General features: G+C 43.6%; 1 protein-coding gene across 4 annotated transcripts in view; it reads right to left on the reverse strand.

Annotated features, from left to right (window-relative positions):
• PCYT1B (phosphate cytidylyltransferase 1B, choline) overlaps nucleotides 1–17,145 on the reverse strand; it is a 33,865-nt gene extending 16,720 nt beyond the window's left edge. Inside the window, exons 1-3 of one of the 4 annotated variants that reach the window (XM_052794760.1) lie at nucleotides 16,823–17,123; nucleotides 4,386–4,485; nucleotides 2,848–2,964 (exon numbers count right to left, since the gene is read on the reverse strand). In XM_052794760.1, coding sequence (XP_052650720.1) covers nucleotides 2,848–2,964; nucleotides 4,386–4,485; nucleotides 16,823–16,942 — 337 coding nt within the window. In that variant the 5' untranslated portion in view covers nucleotides 16,943–17,123. Of the gene's footprint in view, nucleotides 1–2,847; nucleotides 2,965–4,385; nucleotides 4,486–16,822 lie in introns of all 4 variants that reach the window. The other 3 variants (XM_052794763.1, XM_052794762.1, XM_052794764.1) reach the window with 3 other exon arrangements.
• Nucleotides 17,146–19,085: the final 1,940 nt, after the last annotated feature.

The raw sequence follows: 19,085 nt of genomic DNA on the forward strand, positions 1-19,085 counted from the left end.
CAATCACAGAGCACTCGCAAACTTCATGTATCACAAAATGGTCAAGGCGGGAAGGAAGGCACCGCTGGACATCACCTAATCCAGTCCCCCTCCTCACAGCAGGCTCAACTACAGCAGGTTGCTCAGGGCCATGTCCAGCTGAATTTCCAAAGATGGAGATCCCTCAGCCTCTCTGGGCCTCCTGTTCCTGCTTTTTGGTCTTATGTAAACAACGCTTTAAATGATGAATTTGCCAACAAAGCTCTCAATCACAGCAGAACAGTTTCTCACTAACTAAACACTGATGGAAAACAAGTCACAGCAGATTTTATAGGAATCTGTCTCTGAGTTTAGCTTTGAGTTCAGCAGATTTCATACAAAGAGAAGTAAGGCTTGTGCCATGTTGAAATGGGAAATTGCAGAAGGAAGCCCCGTGGAAAGGACTGGGAGAAGCCGTATGCTCTAGTGGAATGAGCAGAGTTAAAAGTCCAGAAATCCTGCATCTTTAACTCTGGATGTGCCAATACTTTGTCACATTGCTTTTAAAATTAGGGGAAGCAACACCCATGTTACCAGAGGACTATAAAAGTTAGGCATTATCTTTCTAGCCACATAACATTGTGTAAAACCCTGTGACCTGTCCCCACAACTGTAACTCTGCCCAATATTATAGCTACAATAGTTATTTGACATCCCACATGGAATAATGTGATACCCATTTACAGCTGGGTTGACAGTGGTTGTCCCTCAGCACAGGTCAAACCTGTGCCTTTGGATCTCACTTGTCAGTGACACCAGGACAAATAGTAAATGTACTTGACAAATGATAAATGCAACATTATTAGTGCTGCAGGGAAGTGTGAGAGCAGGCCTACAGCTGCTGCTGCTTTCTAATTTGAAAACATCAACCTATCAGGCAAGGTGCTGGCAAAGATGCAGTCTTTTTTTGAGATCTAAAATGGATGGTCTTGCTGTGATGGTCGTTAAGGACCTTTAAAGTAGGAAAAATGTAGGAAGTCTTAGATAGCCCTGGAGTTCGTGCAAAATTCAAAGCCAGATAATAATATACATATGAATTTCAGCTAGCAAAATGGTGCTCTATCCTATTATGTCATTTTTGATGCCTGCTGACAAGAAATTTAATGGAGATCAAAGCATTTTCAGTAGAAAGATCCCTTCTGAGATTGTAGTTACGTTTTTTTTACAGCCTTTATGTCATCTTAAAGCTACCCTCTCCTGGAAGAAAGGGTCTACTAAAATTATTGGAAAACAGTAATTTTTGCTTGAATTCTGTAGAAAGGTTTGATTTTATTTTTTGATTACTGTTTGTTCATGTACAGTACAGACACAATATCTCTGTATTTCCTTTTGATTCCATCATTCTGTTTTAATGACTGATTTGGGAAGGTGTAAATGTCTATTTTAAAAAAAAAAAAATCTTAGCTCCAAATAATTGTCTTCACAATGAGAAATAAAAGGGGTTGGTTGTGGTGCCCACAAAGACACATGACACCAGTGCTTTTGCAGCACAAATTGTATGTGGGTGTGGAAAGGTGCCCATTTTTTAAACATGCTAAGACACAGTGCCTTGCTGGGAAAAGGTGCTGATGAGTGCTGGCTGCTTCGTCCTTCACTCCAAATATAAGGGCAAAGTGAAGCTATGCCGTGAATTTCAAAGGAGCCCCAGAGCTCCTTTCCCGATCTGGGACACGCCCCACTCCTTTAAAAGCAACAATGAAACCTACATAACTTGCATTTTTTTTAAAACCTCACATTCTTGCACCTCCACTTGCTTCTTCTGCAAGCTATCTGGCTCAGCAGGAAGACAAGAGAGTCCTAAATGTTTCCTTTGTAACAAAGGGATGTCTCCTCTCCCTCCTAGGAAGCTCCATGGGAATTGCCACAATTGATAAGAGTAAAACCAAAAAGTGTGTTTATAAGGAGATTTTGCTTTTCCTCCTTGTTGGGTCTTTTTTTCCCCCCTTTCAACTGATTTGGGACAAAGAGGCAAAATAATGCATCTTATAAAGTGTCCAAAGGCTGCATTCGCATTTGCTTTATCACCACTGCTGTAAACATTTGAGCGGCTGAATGTTGCTGTGAAATGTTTATGCGAGGTATATCTCAGCCCCAAAGGGGCAGGGAAACTGGAACTGAAATGCATGTTTATGAGGCCTCACGAGAGCAGGGCTGGCACATCCAGCTAGGCAGGAAAGATCCACCCTCCGTTGACTCCTCCGCCACGTACCAACTGCTGAACAGCTGTTAGCCAGCCACACAGCAAAAACCAGAAGATATTCACAGCAAAAAAAATGATAAGAAAGTAACCTGCCCGGGGATGCTTGTGAGCTGAAAACTACGTTCAAATCATGACCTACATTTGGGTCTTCATTGATAACAGGCTGGATTTAGCTTCTCTGCTGATGTTGAAGGCTGGGTCTGCACACACAGTACAAACCTGGCAGTCAGGGGCCGTGGGCTGTGCCTGGCTGGCAGAGGGACCGAGGAGCCAGAAATAAATGAGCGGTTGATCTCATTCACTCATCTCCATCTTTGAACAATTTTGAGCGAATAACTCAAAAAGGTAAATTATTCATATAGAGCTATTCTAAGCTCAGAGTCATGCAGGCACCTGCTTTAACTAGAATGGGAATTGTGCCTGTGCTGCCAAGGGCAGAATGTGACTTTTACTTTAATTGATGCAATTGTAAGATGTAATTCAAGGCAAATCGCCTATAGAAAGCCTCCAGAGTGAAAGTAGCATTGAAAGTCATAGCGTATAAACAGCTGGGGGTGCAAGCACGGCAATAACTCTCTGATACTGAAGCACCGAAGCAAAAATCCAGCGCAATAAATAACTGATCTTACCTCCTACTAGTAAGTAGCTATTTGGGAATAGAGTTTTGGCTTGCATAAGAGCTCTAGCATGGCCAGAGTGGAAGAGGTCAAATATCCCATCTGCATACACTCTGACAGGTCTGTCAACTGTGGAGAAAGAAACACAACAGTGATTTTTCAGACCCAAAACAAGTTGTACTTAATTCTACTGGACAGGTTTTTGTTCCCAGATCAGATGGTTGTGGCGATTTACCCCAATTCTGATGTTCAAAAGCACCATGGGTTAACTTGCAGTGTTTTATCCTGTTTGTTACTTGTTCTTCTCTGTACTCTCTGCTGTTTTCTCTCAGACTTAGCCTATTTATTATCATCCATCATCCCCGTATTCTAATTTAGCAAAAATGTCATCTCCCTGCCTCATTCGGAGTTCCACCATATGTCTTGTTCTTTTCTCTCTGCATTACTAGTCAGTTCTGCCTTCTGGATTTTTTTGTTTTTTTTCCTTATTTTTTTCCCATCATCTCCCTTTTCCTCCCCTCTTTTCTGTGACTTTCTTTTTTCCATAGCTTACCACTGTAAAAATGTATTGCTTACCTCTTCCACATAAACCTTTCATTTCCCTTTTTCCATACTTCCCCCAAACCCTTCTCTTCTCTCTAATGAGCCTAGCATTTCTTTTTCTCACCATCCTCCTTCTACCACCCTTGTAACTCTTGCTTTCTGTACGACATCTGCAGCAGCAGCCTCTGGATAGAAAAAGGACTTGCTTTACCAAATGACATGCCTGACAGCTGTGCCACCTCGGAGCAAAAGGACAGCAGAGATGAGCACAACAGAGCTCCAACCTCCATGGACTGTGCTTCAGGGCTACAGAGAGATGTCTCTGCTGTCAGGACATCCAAGGCTCCGTGGGAGAACATTGTTCCTTGCAGAGCTGACTGGAAAGCTGCGGCTTACCCCTATACAGTGTACGTACTTCAAAAGCTTATTTTAAATTAGTAAAATAAGTAAACAAAGGCTTTTTAAAAATAATCTCTTGGAATTTAGGGGAGCTGAAGTATGTCTTTCAGACTTTATGTGAAATCATCCCGTTTCCCCAGCCCAATTACAAATGTCCAGATAAAGAATTTGGGCATAGTTTGTTTGCAAAGGGCAAATGGCCTTTAAGGCCGCTTAAAGTCTGATGTGATCGACAAGACCATCAGTGAAAGAAGAGTTTTTCCAGCATACAGAGGCGGTACAGGAAGAGAATCCAGGAGGTAGCCACTACACAACACAATTTTCAGGCTGGCTGGAGTAGGCTGGCAAGCCTTCCTTCCGACCAACATGCAGACATCCACGAAAACATCAAACTCTAACTTGAAATGTTTTCTCTTGTTGTTTCTCTAACAGAAGATAACGGTCCTGTAGTTGCTGGTTTCTTCCCCATTACCCGATAGCACCAGATACCAGGCTGACCCTTCTGGTTCCAAGTGGAAGGCACAAGTGAGCATTGACAGATGTTTGCAAGGGAGAGCCTGTGCTTTGGGAGCACCTGTGGTCCTGCTGATGTAGCTCTCTACACATACCTGGTGTTCCCAGGCGGGCTTGTGCAATGGTTAGCTTCTCATGGGGGGCTTGGCACTGACAGCTTGTTTCGTCTGCAAATGGAGCAGGTGCCGTCAGAGTCTGGAAGGAGGAAAAAACACAAAGGAAGTCAATTTATTCTTTCCATCAAGCAGTTAAAAAAGAACCATTTAACTGTGGCAGGATGCTGTAACCAGGCCTAATGCTGGTTTGTTCTCTGGGGATTTTTGCTTTTTGGTCAGCCCTGAGCGCACACAATTCGCACAAGGTAAAATGACGAGGAAAATAAAGCTTTCCAAACACATCATGCAACCTAATTCTTTGTTGAGAAGCTTAAGCATTTTTGAGGTGGGTGCAGGTATGTAATTTTTCTGTTTGCAGAACAAAGTCGGGTTTGATGGCCCAAGCAGCTTAATCCTTGGTTTGGTCTCAACGACGCCAAAGGTCCAAGATGCAAAATGTATTCTGCTACCTGCAAGTAATAGCTGGAAAAACTAATTGGGATTCAGAAAGCTGCAAATGAGCCACCTCTTCACAAGCACCAGTTCCTTCCACTGATATCAGTACAGGTAACTGGGACTACAGGTTGTTTTGTTGTGGTTTTAATCAGAATCTTGTATAATTTTGAGGAGCCATTCAAAATAAAGGCAAGAATGCAACCAGAAGTCCCACCTAACTAGAGCTAACTGAGCTGCAGCTCCTTTCTCCGGTCTGACACATACTGTAATAGCACTAAAATGCTCTAACTGTAATCTGAGCACCACAAGGGCACTTGCTCTGAAGAGCTTATAACCTAAAGATATAAGAGAGAGAGTGAGGATGCATGAAGAATGATGTGGCATTATCTGTCAGGAAACTTGATTATAGAAATTGTATTTTCTGCCCATGCCTATGTAGGAAGTTATCAGTGATCAGAACTGCAGAAATTTATTATCTGCCATATGGTCTGATATGAAAAAACGCACTTCTACTGCTCTTGGCTTGAAATCTTTACGAAATCATAGCTGAGTTTTGGTTTGCTTCGTTTCTGTGAGATGAGGTGGTGGTTGGAGACAAGCCAAAGGAAATCTGTCACTTACTTTGCCTCCGCCATGATTTAGCTGGGACCTTGTGGCCTTGCAGCTGTGGTTTGGTTGGGTTTTGACAGTGACCGCTTGTGTGATGTACAGTTGTCATACAAGTTTGAGCACCCATGGTTGATCGTAACAGAATCTCTCTTCCCCTTTACACTTTTTTTTAGCTTTTAGATGCTGAATGCTTAATCAGTGAGCATTTATTTTCTTTAGCATCCCTGAGACACTTTAAGACATGTCATGCCTAATTGCTGCTGACCTCTGGGCTCACTGGCTTGTTGCCTGGGAAGCTCAGAGGACAGTAGTAAAACAGCAACAAAGATTTAAAGATTCATATCCAGCTCTTTCTGCTGATTTACTATTCATTTTGTTTACTGAAAGCACTAAAATTTTATGTAGATTTCTTTTTTTCCTTCCTTTTTTCATAATCTCAAATGTTGCAGGAAATCATCATCATTAGTATCTTAGTGATGAAAATCATGTCATCTTTGCACAGACAAAGTTAAAAATGGAGAAACTATGACCAAGTCGCAAGTTTCTGCCTGGGTTTCGTAGACGGGAACTGTTCATCGGGCCACCCACGCCGCACAGTGTAGAACATTACACATAATCATACTGTGCCAGCTCCTTCCTTTATTTTCTAAATACCGTCTTTTTGCTTCTGGCTTTGCGATTGCTGTGTGCTAACCTGTCTTTTTATCTCCAGGCAAGGTCAAGTTACACGGCAGCCCATATGGCCTGGTTCCCGCTGGGATAAAGAGGAAGGCAGAAATGTTAAAACAATAATGGCTATGGTCTGAGGCCTGCAACTGGTAATCAGATCCTAGCTTGGCAAAGGCTGTTTCCTTGGAGATTACTTGAAGAAAATAGGCCTGGTTTGCAGGAAGATATCTTCCCCCCCCCCCAGCAAGCACAGTGGTGCTTTTTATCCATGTAAACACCTTTGCAATGCCAAGATTTTTCTTTCGGTCTCTGCTCAATGGAGAACAACCTCTATTAGCTTCCCATCAGTCCAGCTTTTGCAAATGCTCATCATTAAAGCTCACTTTACGGCCGAGGGCTAAGAACCAGACCTGTCAATATTCCCATTACTCTGTGACCTCTCAGTCACTGGGTATGCAAATACATTAAATACAATAGATTAAAATCAGCAATATTCTATCAAAGCCACATAGAGAAATGCATCAATACCATGTGCTGACAGATCAAGGGAAATACAGCAGTAGCTTCCCAATGAGTATCCAATACTATTTCGTTTGGCCTAGAAAAAATGTCACTGAGCTTAACAAAAACATCTTATAAGATGAGACCATTTGGTTTGCATATAAGAGCATAAGATAAAATATTTCAAGAAATTATTTAAAACCAGAAATAATTTATCAAACCTCTTTCAGTTTGTATATAATTACTGGTATTCTTTCCAGTTTCTTGTCAGTAATAACTAGAATTGGGAGAAGACAGCAAGTAATTTATATAGCAGCTTTTTCATTTTGGTTAATCTGTTAAAGTACTTTTAGAAGTTTGCTCTAGTTTTGCCAGTAATCAGATGGTTAGACAAAGACTTATGGAAAAGTACGTCTGTCTTTCTCTGACAGATTTTTCTCTTCATCTGTGCCTTCATTATTTTCAGGCATTTACATTTTGCAATTAGTCAAGCAAGTCAAATTAGCCTTGTATTTTGGACCAAGGTAAGCTTCTGAGATCTGCATCATCCTGTAGCAGGGTGCTCTATAGCCTGTGTGAGTTTGGTGATGAATTACCTCATTTTGTTTGTTCAGCACCTGCCTCCTCCTTGTATTATTTGATATTCTTGTACTGGAAGCTTCAGTAAATTTATCTGTAGTCACCTCTTCCCTGCCTCTCTCTGTTTCTCCCCTCAGTCACGTTTTCCAGGCTGAAGAGCTTTACCTCATTTATTTGTTCCTTGTATGGAAGCTGGTCCACAACTTTCGATTATTTTTGTTGCCCTTCTCTGTTAACCGCAAGGTGGTTTACACAGTGTTTGAACTGATAACTCTTCCAGTTTCTAGAGCTTTAACAGATAGGAATAGAAAATTATTTACATGGTGCTCACGCTTTGCGGTTACCTTTGATGACGTAAGCACCTTACACCTCGTGTCAGCAGGGAGACCTTACTTTCGTTTAAGCAGTCCAAATGCCACGTCGTTACTGTGTTATTAATACATGGTGTCTAGAGAAAGCCTATTACATGCCATAAATGGAGAAGTCATTGTAATATTAGGACTTGTTAGTGATATTTACTTCAGAAGATGTTAAAAAGCTCTTGCAATGCAAGTCCTATTTCCTGGGAACGAGGACACTGCATTCAATTATAATTAAATTCACTTCCTAAAAATGAACGTATGCGAAAACATCATATCCAATAACCCTTGCATATCAGAAGCCATTCATTCTATGACAAGTTTAAACAGTGTCTTACTTGCATTCTCACAAATTTGCAGAATAACTGAATGATGCTCAATAAACTTTGGGACATTAAGAGATGGAAGGTAGGTAAAGAAGGCTTGCTGGGAAACGCCTCACAGCTGCATTTGCACCCAGTAATGTCTTTGCAGCCCCCAACTATATTTAATGAGACAGTAGCCCAGAGAGGAGAGTACAGGGTGGTAGGCAGCCCTGAGCTGGTTCTGTGGCCGGGATACTTTATGAAGAAACCCTGCCTGACAGCTAGAAGCAGCTTATTTTCAGGTGTATCTTGATGCTGCCTTTTTACTATCTCTCTTCATAGTCTCTTAGGCTACTGTAGCCATTTAACTTAGCTGCTAGTCAGCAGATAAACATTCATAGCTTATGTTTCCAATGGATTAAAAGGAAAGTAGTCAGTGATTTGCAGAGGAACAGCAGTCGTACCACTGAAATAACAGGTCAAAAGCAGGAGCACCTCCACGCCCTCTCTTTTGTTTACAGCCTGTAATAGGAAGTAATTAACTGTGTTATTGTTTGCTTGTTTTCCGTATGTTTGGTTGTTGGGTTGGTTTTTTTACACAGCGGCAAGGAAGATAGAAGTATTTTTTTAAATGGGCAAATGTAGATCCATCTATGCCATAGTGCATCTGCCATTATAACTCTGCCTGCAGGGTGACTGCATGCAACACATGCTAATGGAAGGAGCTACTCTCTTCTTTTTTTTTTTTCTGTTTTTTGTTTTGATTTGCACCGCTACACTACCTCCCTCACCACATGACAGAGACAAAAATGTTGTCCTTTTGGTAGAGAGAACAGTTGTATTGTCATCTAAGATTTTGCCATCAACAAAGGCCTAAGAAAATTTCAGCTCTTGAACCAGTACAGCTACACAGGCAAAACTTGGTAGAGCAGGCTGGGCCCATGCTTATAAAACAATTAAGCTGGCAGGCAAATTCTGTGGGAGGTCTGATGCTGTAATCTCTTTTTATCTCAGAGGCAGTATTTAAAACAGATAACTGATTTCACTGGAACAAATCATGTGGGTAAAATCTACTCATATGAGGAAAGATTATTTTGGGAACCTGCTCCTGATGTTGGCAAACAATAATTACAGAGCAGGAAACACTGACATCAGTTTTAAGGAACATTTAAGAGAAAAACACTATCAAAACTCTTGAGAAGGAACTAAAAATACATGCTGAGTTTCTAAAGTATGAATACCCTTTGCAAGTGGAAAGACCATGTTAAGGACTACCAAGGTCGTCTCTCAGAGGTTGAGGGAGTGAACATTGTGAAAAATGAAAAGCACGTTGTCTCATGTATTGCTTTTAGTAACCTTGACCCATACAGGAAAATTTATGAGCAATTAAGTTGTAATTGAACGTTACTGGTGGGTGCCTCCAGGTAAACTTTTCACAAACAGTTCCAATATTAATGCCTGTACCAGAAGAAAATCTAGCCTGTTCTTCCACAGTTCTGCTGACTCGGGGAGGTAGATGTAAACTAAAAATGGAGCAAACTAACCCAATAAGAACAATAACTTAAAAAAAATAATAATCTGTTTGCAAGCATTCCAAATTGCCTTATTCTCAGTTGCTTTTTCTGGGCTTTATCTTCAATCAAATATACTTTGCTTGTCATTAGTATTAAGTCAGTAACAATTAAGTGCAAGATGCAATTACAAACTGAAGATATAATAGAAGAAAAGCAGCTTCCACTGCCTTCTCAAGAAGCACAATGATGTATATACATACAGATTTGTAGATTCTGAAAGTAGAACAACTATTACATAATCTAATCTAATATTTGCAAAAGGCCAAAGAATTTCGTGACAAGATTCCTGCGTGACAGCCATGACTTTTGACTGAACTGGAACACATTATTTAGAAAATAAGATCCATCTTAGACGTAGGACAGGCCCCAAGTCAAGCAGAGCTCAAGCGAAAGAACTGCCGATGAAGCACCTCAATCTCCATGAACACCACCTGGAAAAGAAATGCGACCCTGGGCAGCTTACCCGCCTGAGCCCGCTCCCCTGGCACAGCTGGAAGGAGTGCGCTGTGTACAAGCGTCCCAGGTGGGACCCACTGAAAGAACAAACCGTGCAGCCTGTGAGCCTAGCTGTCCTCCTGTCCTCATGGCTGGAGACATAGCCAAGCTGTCAAATGTGCTGGCACTGAGAAGGGATATGTGGTATTTCAGGATAAAGAAGTATGCGGCTCCTTCAACAGGGCACTGGTTACCAAGCGGCAGCCTGCAGACACCGTCGCAAAACGAGGATGTTGCAACGGGACTGCAGAACCAAACTGGCCATGGTGCATTTGCAATCCAAAGCTGAATGGCAGGTGCTTGCTGGCCCATGAGTAATGCTGAGGGTTGGCCATGGTCAACAGACCAAAAATGTGTAACCACTGTTCTAATGCCACTCTGTCTTTTATTGATCAATCCAGAAACTGGAGATAAGGTCAGTTTGTATGTTTTGGATTTCTAATACCCGTTTCTTTTTACTTGTACGTTACTGTACACACTGATTTATGGCTAAAAGGACCGAACTTCAGCTTTAACGTAGGCAAGGGTTAATCTACTGAAATCAACTGAGTTATAGGTAAACTATTGGGTGAATTTGGCCCAGTATTCAAACTCTCCTTGTGCTTCTACATAGAGATACTTAACGTCTATCAATTATTTCATGTCAGATGTAGGACAGCATTCTGTATAAACCGCTACTCAAAGTAGAGCTACGTTGAAGCAAAAGAAAAAAAAAAGAACAACAAACCCCATTTTTCCTCCTGCACAGGAGGCACGTACTCTCTGCGGTTCCACAGCTGGCAGGCAGAAGCACCCTGGGAAGAACTGTTTTCCCATAGGGAGTGCACTGGCCTTCTCTACCAGATCCCCAATTCATCCAGTGCCTTTCACAAGAGCTTTTCACCTTATGCCTTCTGTCTGCGTGTATATAGGAAAGGAAAGCAGATTATGTGGAAACAAAGGTAGAAGCACATATTGGGACAGACAGTTCTGGCTGCATTGAGTGTCTGTGCACGATCCTGGGTGTGTGGTTATACACTACACGTACTTCTTGCCTGTGTAGTTAGTGTTTGGCTCCTAATTCTGTATTTCTTCTGCTCCACATCCACGTATGTGTGTTTGGTTTCTTTTTACATTTTATACTTGTTACCTTATAATGTTGTTTATGTTTTTGAGGAGGAAGCAGAGAGAATCTATTTACAATGCTTTTCTACTCCTTTTTAAAGATATGATACAAATCTTCATAGTAACAACAGCAGCACAGTTTAAGGAATCAGTAATATTCTCCTAATAAAAGCTGCTTCTAAAGTAGCATTGCATATATGCATTCGCAAGCAAAGAATGCAACACATAGAATGTAATGTTTTCTCCCTGTCTTTGTGTGTCATTTGTGAATCCCGCAAAAATACTTGTAGTTCTGTATGTCTGATGAACACGTATTGCAACATGCTTTTGCAGAGACTATGGCATTCCAGAACCTATACCAATTGCATGTCCTTTGATGTAGTAAAGGGAAATCACAGCAGATTTTTGGTGTCTACAGGCAGTTTTTGTTTGGTTTTTTTTAAGTGCAGCAGAGATTGCTACATGCCCCCAAGCGCAAACCACATTTGGCATGTTTTTATGGGTTTGTGCTTTTATGTAGTAGTCAACATTTATGAAAATGAAAAATTAATCTAGAGCAAAACCCAAACTTGTAAAGGACCAAAAAGATATTTGGTCAAATAAAGTCATTTTGGGTTCCTTAAATGTAAGGCTATTTCCATATATATTTATGCTTAGTTCCACATTGAAGTAAACAGATGGCAGACCCCCTACAGTCATAACATCACGTGAGAGAGAAACAGATGCATGGGACACTTTTTAACCACAATGAAACCCCCTAAATTCATCATTAGCTCCCCTGATTAAAATTGCATATACCTTTCAGCGATACAGGAAAGATAAAGATCTATGGAAGCTCATGGAAAGAAAATATCTGAAATAATTCTAGAGGTTGCATCAGACCCTCTCAAAACACTGTTTGCAAATATGAAGGGAGCAAGGCATCCAGGGATGAAAATATAGGAATCCAAGGCATGCATGCTTTTCTTGCAATTATTTCAAATTTTGCACTTAACGTTTCATTGCTTAACAGCAGCAACAACGAAATTGTCTAAAGGAGTCTAGTGCCCCCTTAAACCATTATACAGCTCAAGTGAAAGTACTAAAACGTTCTCCTCTACCCTTCAATAAAATAAAAAAGAAAAAGTGTTTTCCAAATGTAATTGAATAATTTGAAAAAATGAATTCATGTACTCATGTCTTCTAAAAAATCGATGAAATAAGCAAAATAGCTAAAGCAGCTGATACCTAAAGTGATGTGAGAGCTGTGATCTTCAGTTGTACCCGAGTCTCATTCTGCAAAGTATTGTAGATTCAGCAGCCCCAAGATATTTGATACCTAATTCCTATTGAACTGTAAAAGTCCATAGCTTCTGAATCTCAAGACGTGGCAGAAGAAGTAAATCCGGGCTTGGGAGCAGGCACTGGGATTGCCAGGGTGAACCTCAAATGGCCCTGATGCTTACAGTGCCTTGGCAGAACATGTTTTATCTGCCATATGGATAGGCCCTAAGTCTCCAGCTAGTCTGTCCTTGCAGTGGTGACACTAAGCAGAAAAAAACTGGTTGGGTACTTCTACACAAGGCCCCGATGCCATCTCCTGCACAGGCAAATGGGATCTTGCTGCAGCTCAAGCTGCCTGAGAACAGGCATCCGACGGTAGCACGGATGTCACGTAACCACTATCTCAGGAACAGCCCGGTATTCCTGGGATCGCATTGCCAAGGACAGAGCAGACACAGCGAAAGGACATATCTGCTTCTTTACGTCATCTTGAAGATAGATTCACTTTAAATTCATGAAAACTGCTGCTTAATTCCTGCCTGGCCCTCTACCCACCAACATCCCCGCAAGCACAGGCCAAACCAACTGCCTACCTGTCTACTCCCTCTCCTCCCCTGTAGTTCACCTTGGCTAATTCAGGTGGTTTTCTGCTCATCTGGTTTCTTAAGGTTCCTTAAGTTGTGCCTGACTTTCCCTCTGTGTTGCAGAAGAGCCTGTATTCCTGATTCGGGCTCAAACTCACATTAGACTCAAAGCACAATGAGGTCGGTACTGCGATGGGAACTTACGTTTCATTGCCCTGCATTCCCTTAGCTGACCTAACCCTAAGGACTTCAGACAGTTTTGAAAATAAGACATTGGTACCCAGGTCCCAAGAGTACTCTCCCAGATGTTCCCACTGAGGCCTGTGTTGGATGACAGAGACGTCATCCAATGTCTTTTCCATACGAGGACAAGAAGCTCTCAGCGTGTTCAAGGGAAAGGTGAGACCAAGCAGTAGGTTTTGAAATTTGTTATCAAGTAAGCTTCGATGTGTATTCGGTTTTGCTTTATCTGCAGCACTGCCCTTATAAATTGCCATTGTTTCCTTTTATGAAAGACACTATCTGGAATTGTCTTCCTGAACAAGGTGTGTTGAAATGCCTGTTTGTTTCTTGCAGGGTGAGGATTGGTAATTCTCGAGGTGCACACCAATCCTTCAAGGAGCTGCCCACATGTGGGACCAAAGTCAAACTCAAGAGACATAAATGGACTATAAAAAAATAAGCAAATCATTTCACAAGGCTTCGTACTTACTCTTTGGTATTTCATCCTACGGTATCTCTGCCACCCAGTTAAACTAAGAGCTTGCCTCACTTATGGCCCTTTTTAGCACAGATGCACGCAGGCACACCCTAACACTGGGATTCCCAGGCTGAGATCCACAGCCCTGCAGTGCTCTGCAGCTTGTTGAAAGTTATCTGGGGACAACTGCCATACCTGGAATGTGCAGCATGATGTGACTGGCAACGATGTTTATCCCATTTAAAACAATGAATACCCCCATGACCAAACCATGGGTATCCTAGGGTTTAAGCAGGAGAAGCAATGCTCACTTAAAAAAATGGATGGGACAGTGGTAGATGAGAAAGTGGCCTAACCCAGCAGTTTGGTCCAGACAAGAAACAGATAAATGCAAAACGATACAAACCAGGGTTGGAGAAACGCTGTTTGTGGGATTTTTTTTCTTGACTACAAAACTGCTAAAATCACAGCTGCGGAACAAGCCTGCGACTCTAATCGGTTTGTTTCTCCATTGTGCGTTGAGACTAAGGTACGCGTATCACTCAGGGAGAGATTTTCCTGGCATTCAGACACGTGGAATTTGAGAACGTAAAGAAGGCAAAGATTAAGTGAGAGATGGACCAGGGGAATTGACTGAAGCATGAATGCTCATTAATGCTCTAGTTGGTTAAGAAAACCCAAAGAGTGTCTTGGGAAAAAATTAATGGCAATTTATATCACAACAGTACTAGGCACTGGAAAACATCAGGTTTCAATACACATTGAAACTTACCTGAGAATTGCCTTCAATGTCCCCTGTTTTCCTGCTCTTTGAAGGATACAGGGGTTTTCTTTAGTCCTACTGTGACACTTCCTGCTAAGCTAGCAGACTCCATAGCCTAAAATCAGAGGACCTGGTGGCAGACATCCATTAAAAATATTCGCAGTTTTAAGGCTTTAATTAAGTAATTCCTGTTTTAGTGAAAAGGACAACAACTGTTTCAGAAAAGAACTAACCCCCTTTTCATCTTCTAAAATTTGAGCCAATTCTGAAGTTATATTTCTTAACAAAAATTGCTTCCTAAAAATGAGCCTATATTAAGAACTTGAAAGCCCAAAAGACAATTAATTTTAGAGATGCGTTATAACCAATGAACAGCATTAAAAAGTCATCTGTAAATATCACAGACTTTACTTTTACAGCCACCAGTTATATCATTCTGAGGTACCAAAGCCATTCTGAGGTACCAAAGCCATCCTGAGGTACCATCCTGAGGTCCAGGATAATAAAATGATACTAAAATGTTAACTGAGACACCCTCTTTCATTTACGTTAATGAAGTAAGTGACTTGGTTACTACTGGCCCACCACTGTACGCGCTGCCTTCAAAGGAGTGGGATCAGAGAAAGTACTGAAGATCTTAAAAAAGATCTGATAGGAACTTGATATCCATGTTATTAGATCATCTGTCAAGGGGTGATTCACTTTAACTCTTCAGGACACCGGCTCTGAATTCTTCTCGCTTAAGCTATAACTTAACTACGCTTGCTTGCATCGCTCCTTATGCCCTAACAAGTACGGTGTTTTGCATTATACTTCACCAGGCAATTTTTTTTTTTTTTTTTTGCCTGAAGGTAACGTAGATCTGCTGACTGACAAAATATCACTTTATAAGGACACACTTTCCATAAATCTTTATTCAAGATGTCTCCATTGTCCATTATTGGTACTCGGGAAGATCTAAAACATCATAATGAATTCCTGTTTTATTCGTGTACTCTAGCTGTCACCTTAATTTCCACAGAAATTATACTGGAATGCATGATACTGTAAATACTGGCATCATGTTGTCACTTCTTTCTTTAAAATCTTTTAAAATGTCAGACTACATGGAGTAATATATTCAAACGGGTTGTTCTATCTGAGCTTTTGACAGACAAATCTTAGACAGCCTGTACGAACACACTGCAGTAACAACACGTGAGCTAACTTTCCCCATTAAAACAGCTCCAAAAGCCTTCCACGAACAAATTAACAGTCGTCTTTTAAGTTGATTCTAATTATAACACTAGCAAGCAGAAAACATTAATTTAGGTCAGCTCCAACGACTGTTGCTATTTCTTGTCATATCAGAACGTCTCAACTATAGTGTTGAATTTAATTACTGAAGCTGGATGTTTAAATATGTTTTCAATTAGGACTGTGACTGAATTCTGGTGTTGAATGATCTAATTTCCAGTACTAAACTGTTGCATCCATCGTGCACTTTCACACCTTGATACTGTCTCTGCATTTCTGTATGTGTGCGTGTAGGTATTGTTATTATTCTTTTTTCTAACGCCTTGCCAATGGTGCACACCATGGCGGGGAAAGGAGTGGTCGTTCCTGATGGGAATAGTAGAAGGTTTAAATAAGCAGCAAGGAAGCATTCCAGTTATTTTCAATGAGCCCATCAGAAAAGGGCAGCTCTCGGAACCTTGACTCTCGGGGTACAGGGGCCTCGTAAAGTTGCCTGAGGGAGCCTTCCCTCACCTTTAACCGAAGGCCACCGGAGGAGTTTATTTTTACTGCCGCTCTCCCGTCTCTCCCTCATCCAGCCCCCCAAAACCCCGCAGCTTTCCAAGCCTCCCTTCCTCACGTATGGAACTAGAACCTCTTCCCTGGGCTCTGAAGTTGAGAGAAGCCGCCTTTCCCGCTCCCGGCCGAGGGGCTGGCCTGCCGGGCCCACCGAGGAGCAGGAGGCTGCCGGCCCCGGCGGGACGCGCCTGTGGGCCGGGGCCGCGGCTCGGGGAGAGGCCGGGAGCGGCCCTCGCCCCCCCCCGCCCCGGTTCCGTGCTGGGCGGTCGCTCCCCAAGCCGTGCGGCTTCTCTCACCGCGGTGCGGCTTTACCGAGTCACACGCCGCCCGCTCCCTGAGCCGAAACGGCGGCTCTCCCACGCCAGCCCCTTAACCAAAGGCGGCGGACCTTGCCACATCATTGCCCCGACGCGCCCTTATTCGGCGGGTTTTGGGTTTGTTTTTTCTGTTTTTTTTTTAAAGGAAGGGAGCAGCAATTCTGCCCGGCTCTCAGCGTACTCCCCGAAGTCCCCAGCCGAGAAGGGCGGGCGGGAGGGGTCCCGCACCGCCGCAGCAGCCTTCGCTTTACCCTCTCCCCGCGGAGTCGCCGCGCCACACAAAGGGACCCGCCGGCCTCACCGGCCCCGCAGCGCCCGGGGAAGGCTCGGGCGGGCGGTCCGAGGTGGGGCCGGACCCGACTCACCAGGCGAGGCTGAGGGCAGGTGTGCTCCAGCTCCTCCATGGCCTCCTCCGAGCGCCGCGCCTCAGAGGGGGATCTCGGGATACCTCTTTCTGACTCAGCATCGGGCGCCAGCACTGGCATGGCCGGCGGCAGCCTCGCCCGCCGCCGCCGCCGCCGCCGCCCGGGCCCGCCCGGCGCGGGGCTTCGCCGTCACGCGTGGGCCCGCCCCACCGTGAGGGGAAAAAGGGGGGGGGGGGGTGTGTCTCCCCGGCACGGCCGCCGATGGTTGCCGCGGCAACCGGGGTTGCCGCCCCCCCCACCCCGCTTCCCTCAGCGGCGCGGTGCTGAAGGGACAGCGCCAGCCTGGGGTCCCTGGGGCCGGCTCCCAGGGCGGGAAGGGGAAGGGGAAGGGGAAAGGGAAGGGGAAGAAAGGGGAACGGCCGCCCGCTTCTCCTCCCTGGGGAAAGGAAAAGGTGCTGGGAGCGCCGGTTGGGAGTAGGGCTGGCACGTCTGGGTGTTGTCGTGTGGTTAGAGGGGGGGTTCAGTTAGTGACGTCAAAGGAGTTCGGAGGGGGAAGGGGGTGCGTTTCTTTCAGAAATACGTCGTCACGTTGACTTGGGTTGAGTTGCTTTTGCAATGCTTTTGCAAATTCGTGGCGTGGAAGAAATCGAGTTGCTTCTCAGCGAAAGGAACGATAAGACAAAACAGGTTCGGTAAAAACGCCATTCTCTTCTGCCAAGAGATGGGTAACAGGACGTTGTCGTAACGGTAGCGGCTCCGTCTAAATGCGGCAACACCTTTCCATCACAGCCAAATATGTGACAGAGTTCCCAGGCCCTTAGCGAGGAACCTGGCTAATGCCTGCCCAGGAGTCACGACTACATCTGCTGTCGCACCGGGCGGCTGCTTCACCGCAGGCAGCTGTGGCTGCCAAAGCCGAACACCCGGCCTCCATACTCTTCAATAGCATGAGAATACGATCAAGGTAATATAAAGCCAACGCTCTTTAGAACGGAGAGATTCCGTTGGCTATTGTTAACCTCGATAGATTCGTTACAGTGGATTCCAGCAGTACTTAGCTGCGGTGGGCACCATGAGCGTTGTTTCTTAAACATCAGACTTCATCAAGGGACGCAAACATTTAAGGCCAGCCAAAGCCATGAGGAGTTACAAGAGAATTGTGCCTCAGGGTCACTCCCTAGGACTCGAGAGCTGAATTTCAAATGTCTTATCTTTTGCACATCTTCAAAGGAGGCCAAGCGCAATACAAAAAAAATATATGAGCTATGTGAAAGGGAAAGGGGTAGGTATGTGAAGAAGAGGAGATGAGAAAGAAAGTAGAAAGAAAAGAGAATGTGAAAAGAAAGAATGAGACAGCAGTTGAGAAAAAAGGAAAATACGTGCCGAAAGAGGTGACTGAGCAAGGAAAACAGGTAGCCAGACTAACTAAATCTCACAGCTGAAACCCTTTCACATAACTGAGTTCCTTTAGCAGTTATTCTGTGAGGACTGCTCACACATTACAGAAAGCATACTCAAGAGAAATGATTAAACCATGATTAATACAGCACTCTGCCTGAACTGTGTAGCTCATTTTCTTAGGAAAAATATTTGCAGGAGTGTTATGCCGTCAGAACAACATTTGGACAGCATGGCTAAGCAGTGTTAGGACTAGAGCAGCCAGAGGTAGCAGGCAGCCCTTTTATAAACCCAACCGCACAGGCCAGCTCCTCAGGGACCAGTGCCGGCGTGCTGAAGGAGTAGCACCGGGTGTCCGGGGGACATGTCCGGGGTCAGTCTCCAGCGCTCCCTGACCAGGAGGCTGCGTGGGAAAAGAGGTGAGAGGGAAACGGACCTTCTTGCAGCTGGATGATTGCCAATAAACGGGAAATGTAAATTCCCTTGCCTTTTATTTATTTTGACCATGAAAGGGGGAATTTCATCTTTGCTTTCATGCTGAGAGTTTGCTATTGACTTCGGCTGAATTTTAATTTGATGTTTATAGAGATAAGTTTTTCCATATACACGTAGCATTAAAGAACGATGTCTCTCTTGCAGTAGTGTTACCACCTATCCAAGTTGTGCCAGAATTTCAAAGTGGAAGCGGAATACTTTTCTTGCTGCTTATTTAATTTCCACCTCTGGGAAATACTTTATAATTCTTTTTTTTCCTCCTGTTTGAACAGCATGATTAAGAAGTGTTGTGTACCTCATTAACAGAGGGAGAGAGAGTTGAAATAATGGCAGAGGGAAGGTTGTGGGGTCTGTCATGTCTATCCAAATG

Source organism: Harpia harpyja, chromosome 8 (genome assembly GCF_026419915.1).
Source record: "Harpia harpyja isolate bHarHar1 chromosome 8, bHarHar1 primary haplotype, whole genome shotgun sequence".
In the NCBI taxonomy this organism is placed as follows: Eukaryota; Metazoa; Chordata; class Aves; order Accipitriformes; family Accipitridae; genus Harpia; species Harpia harpyja.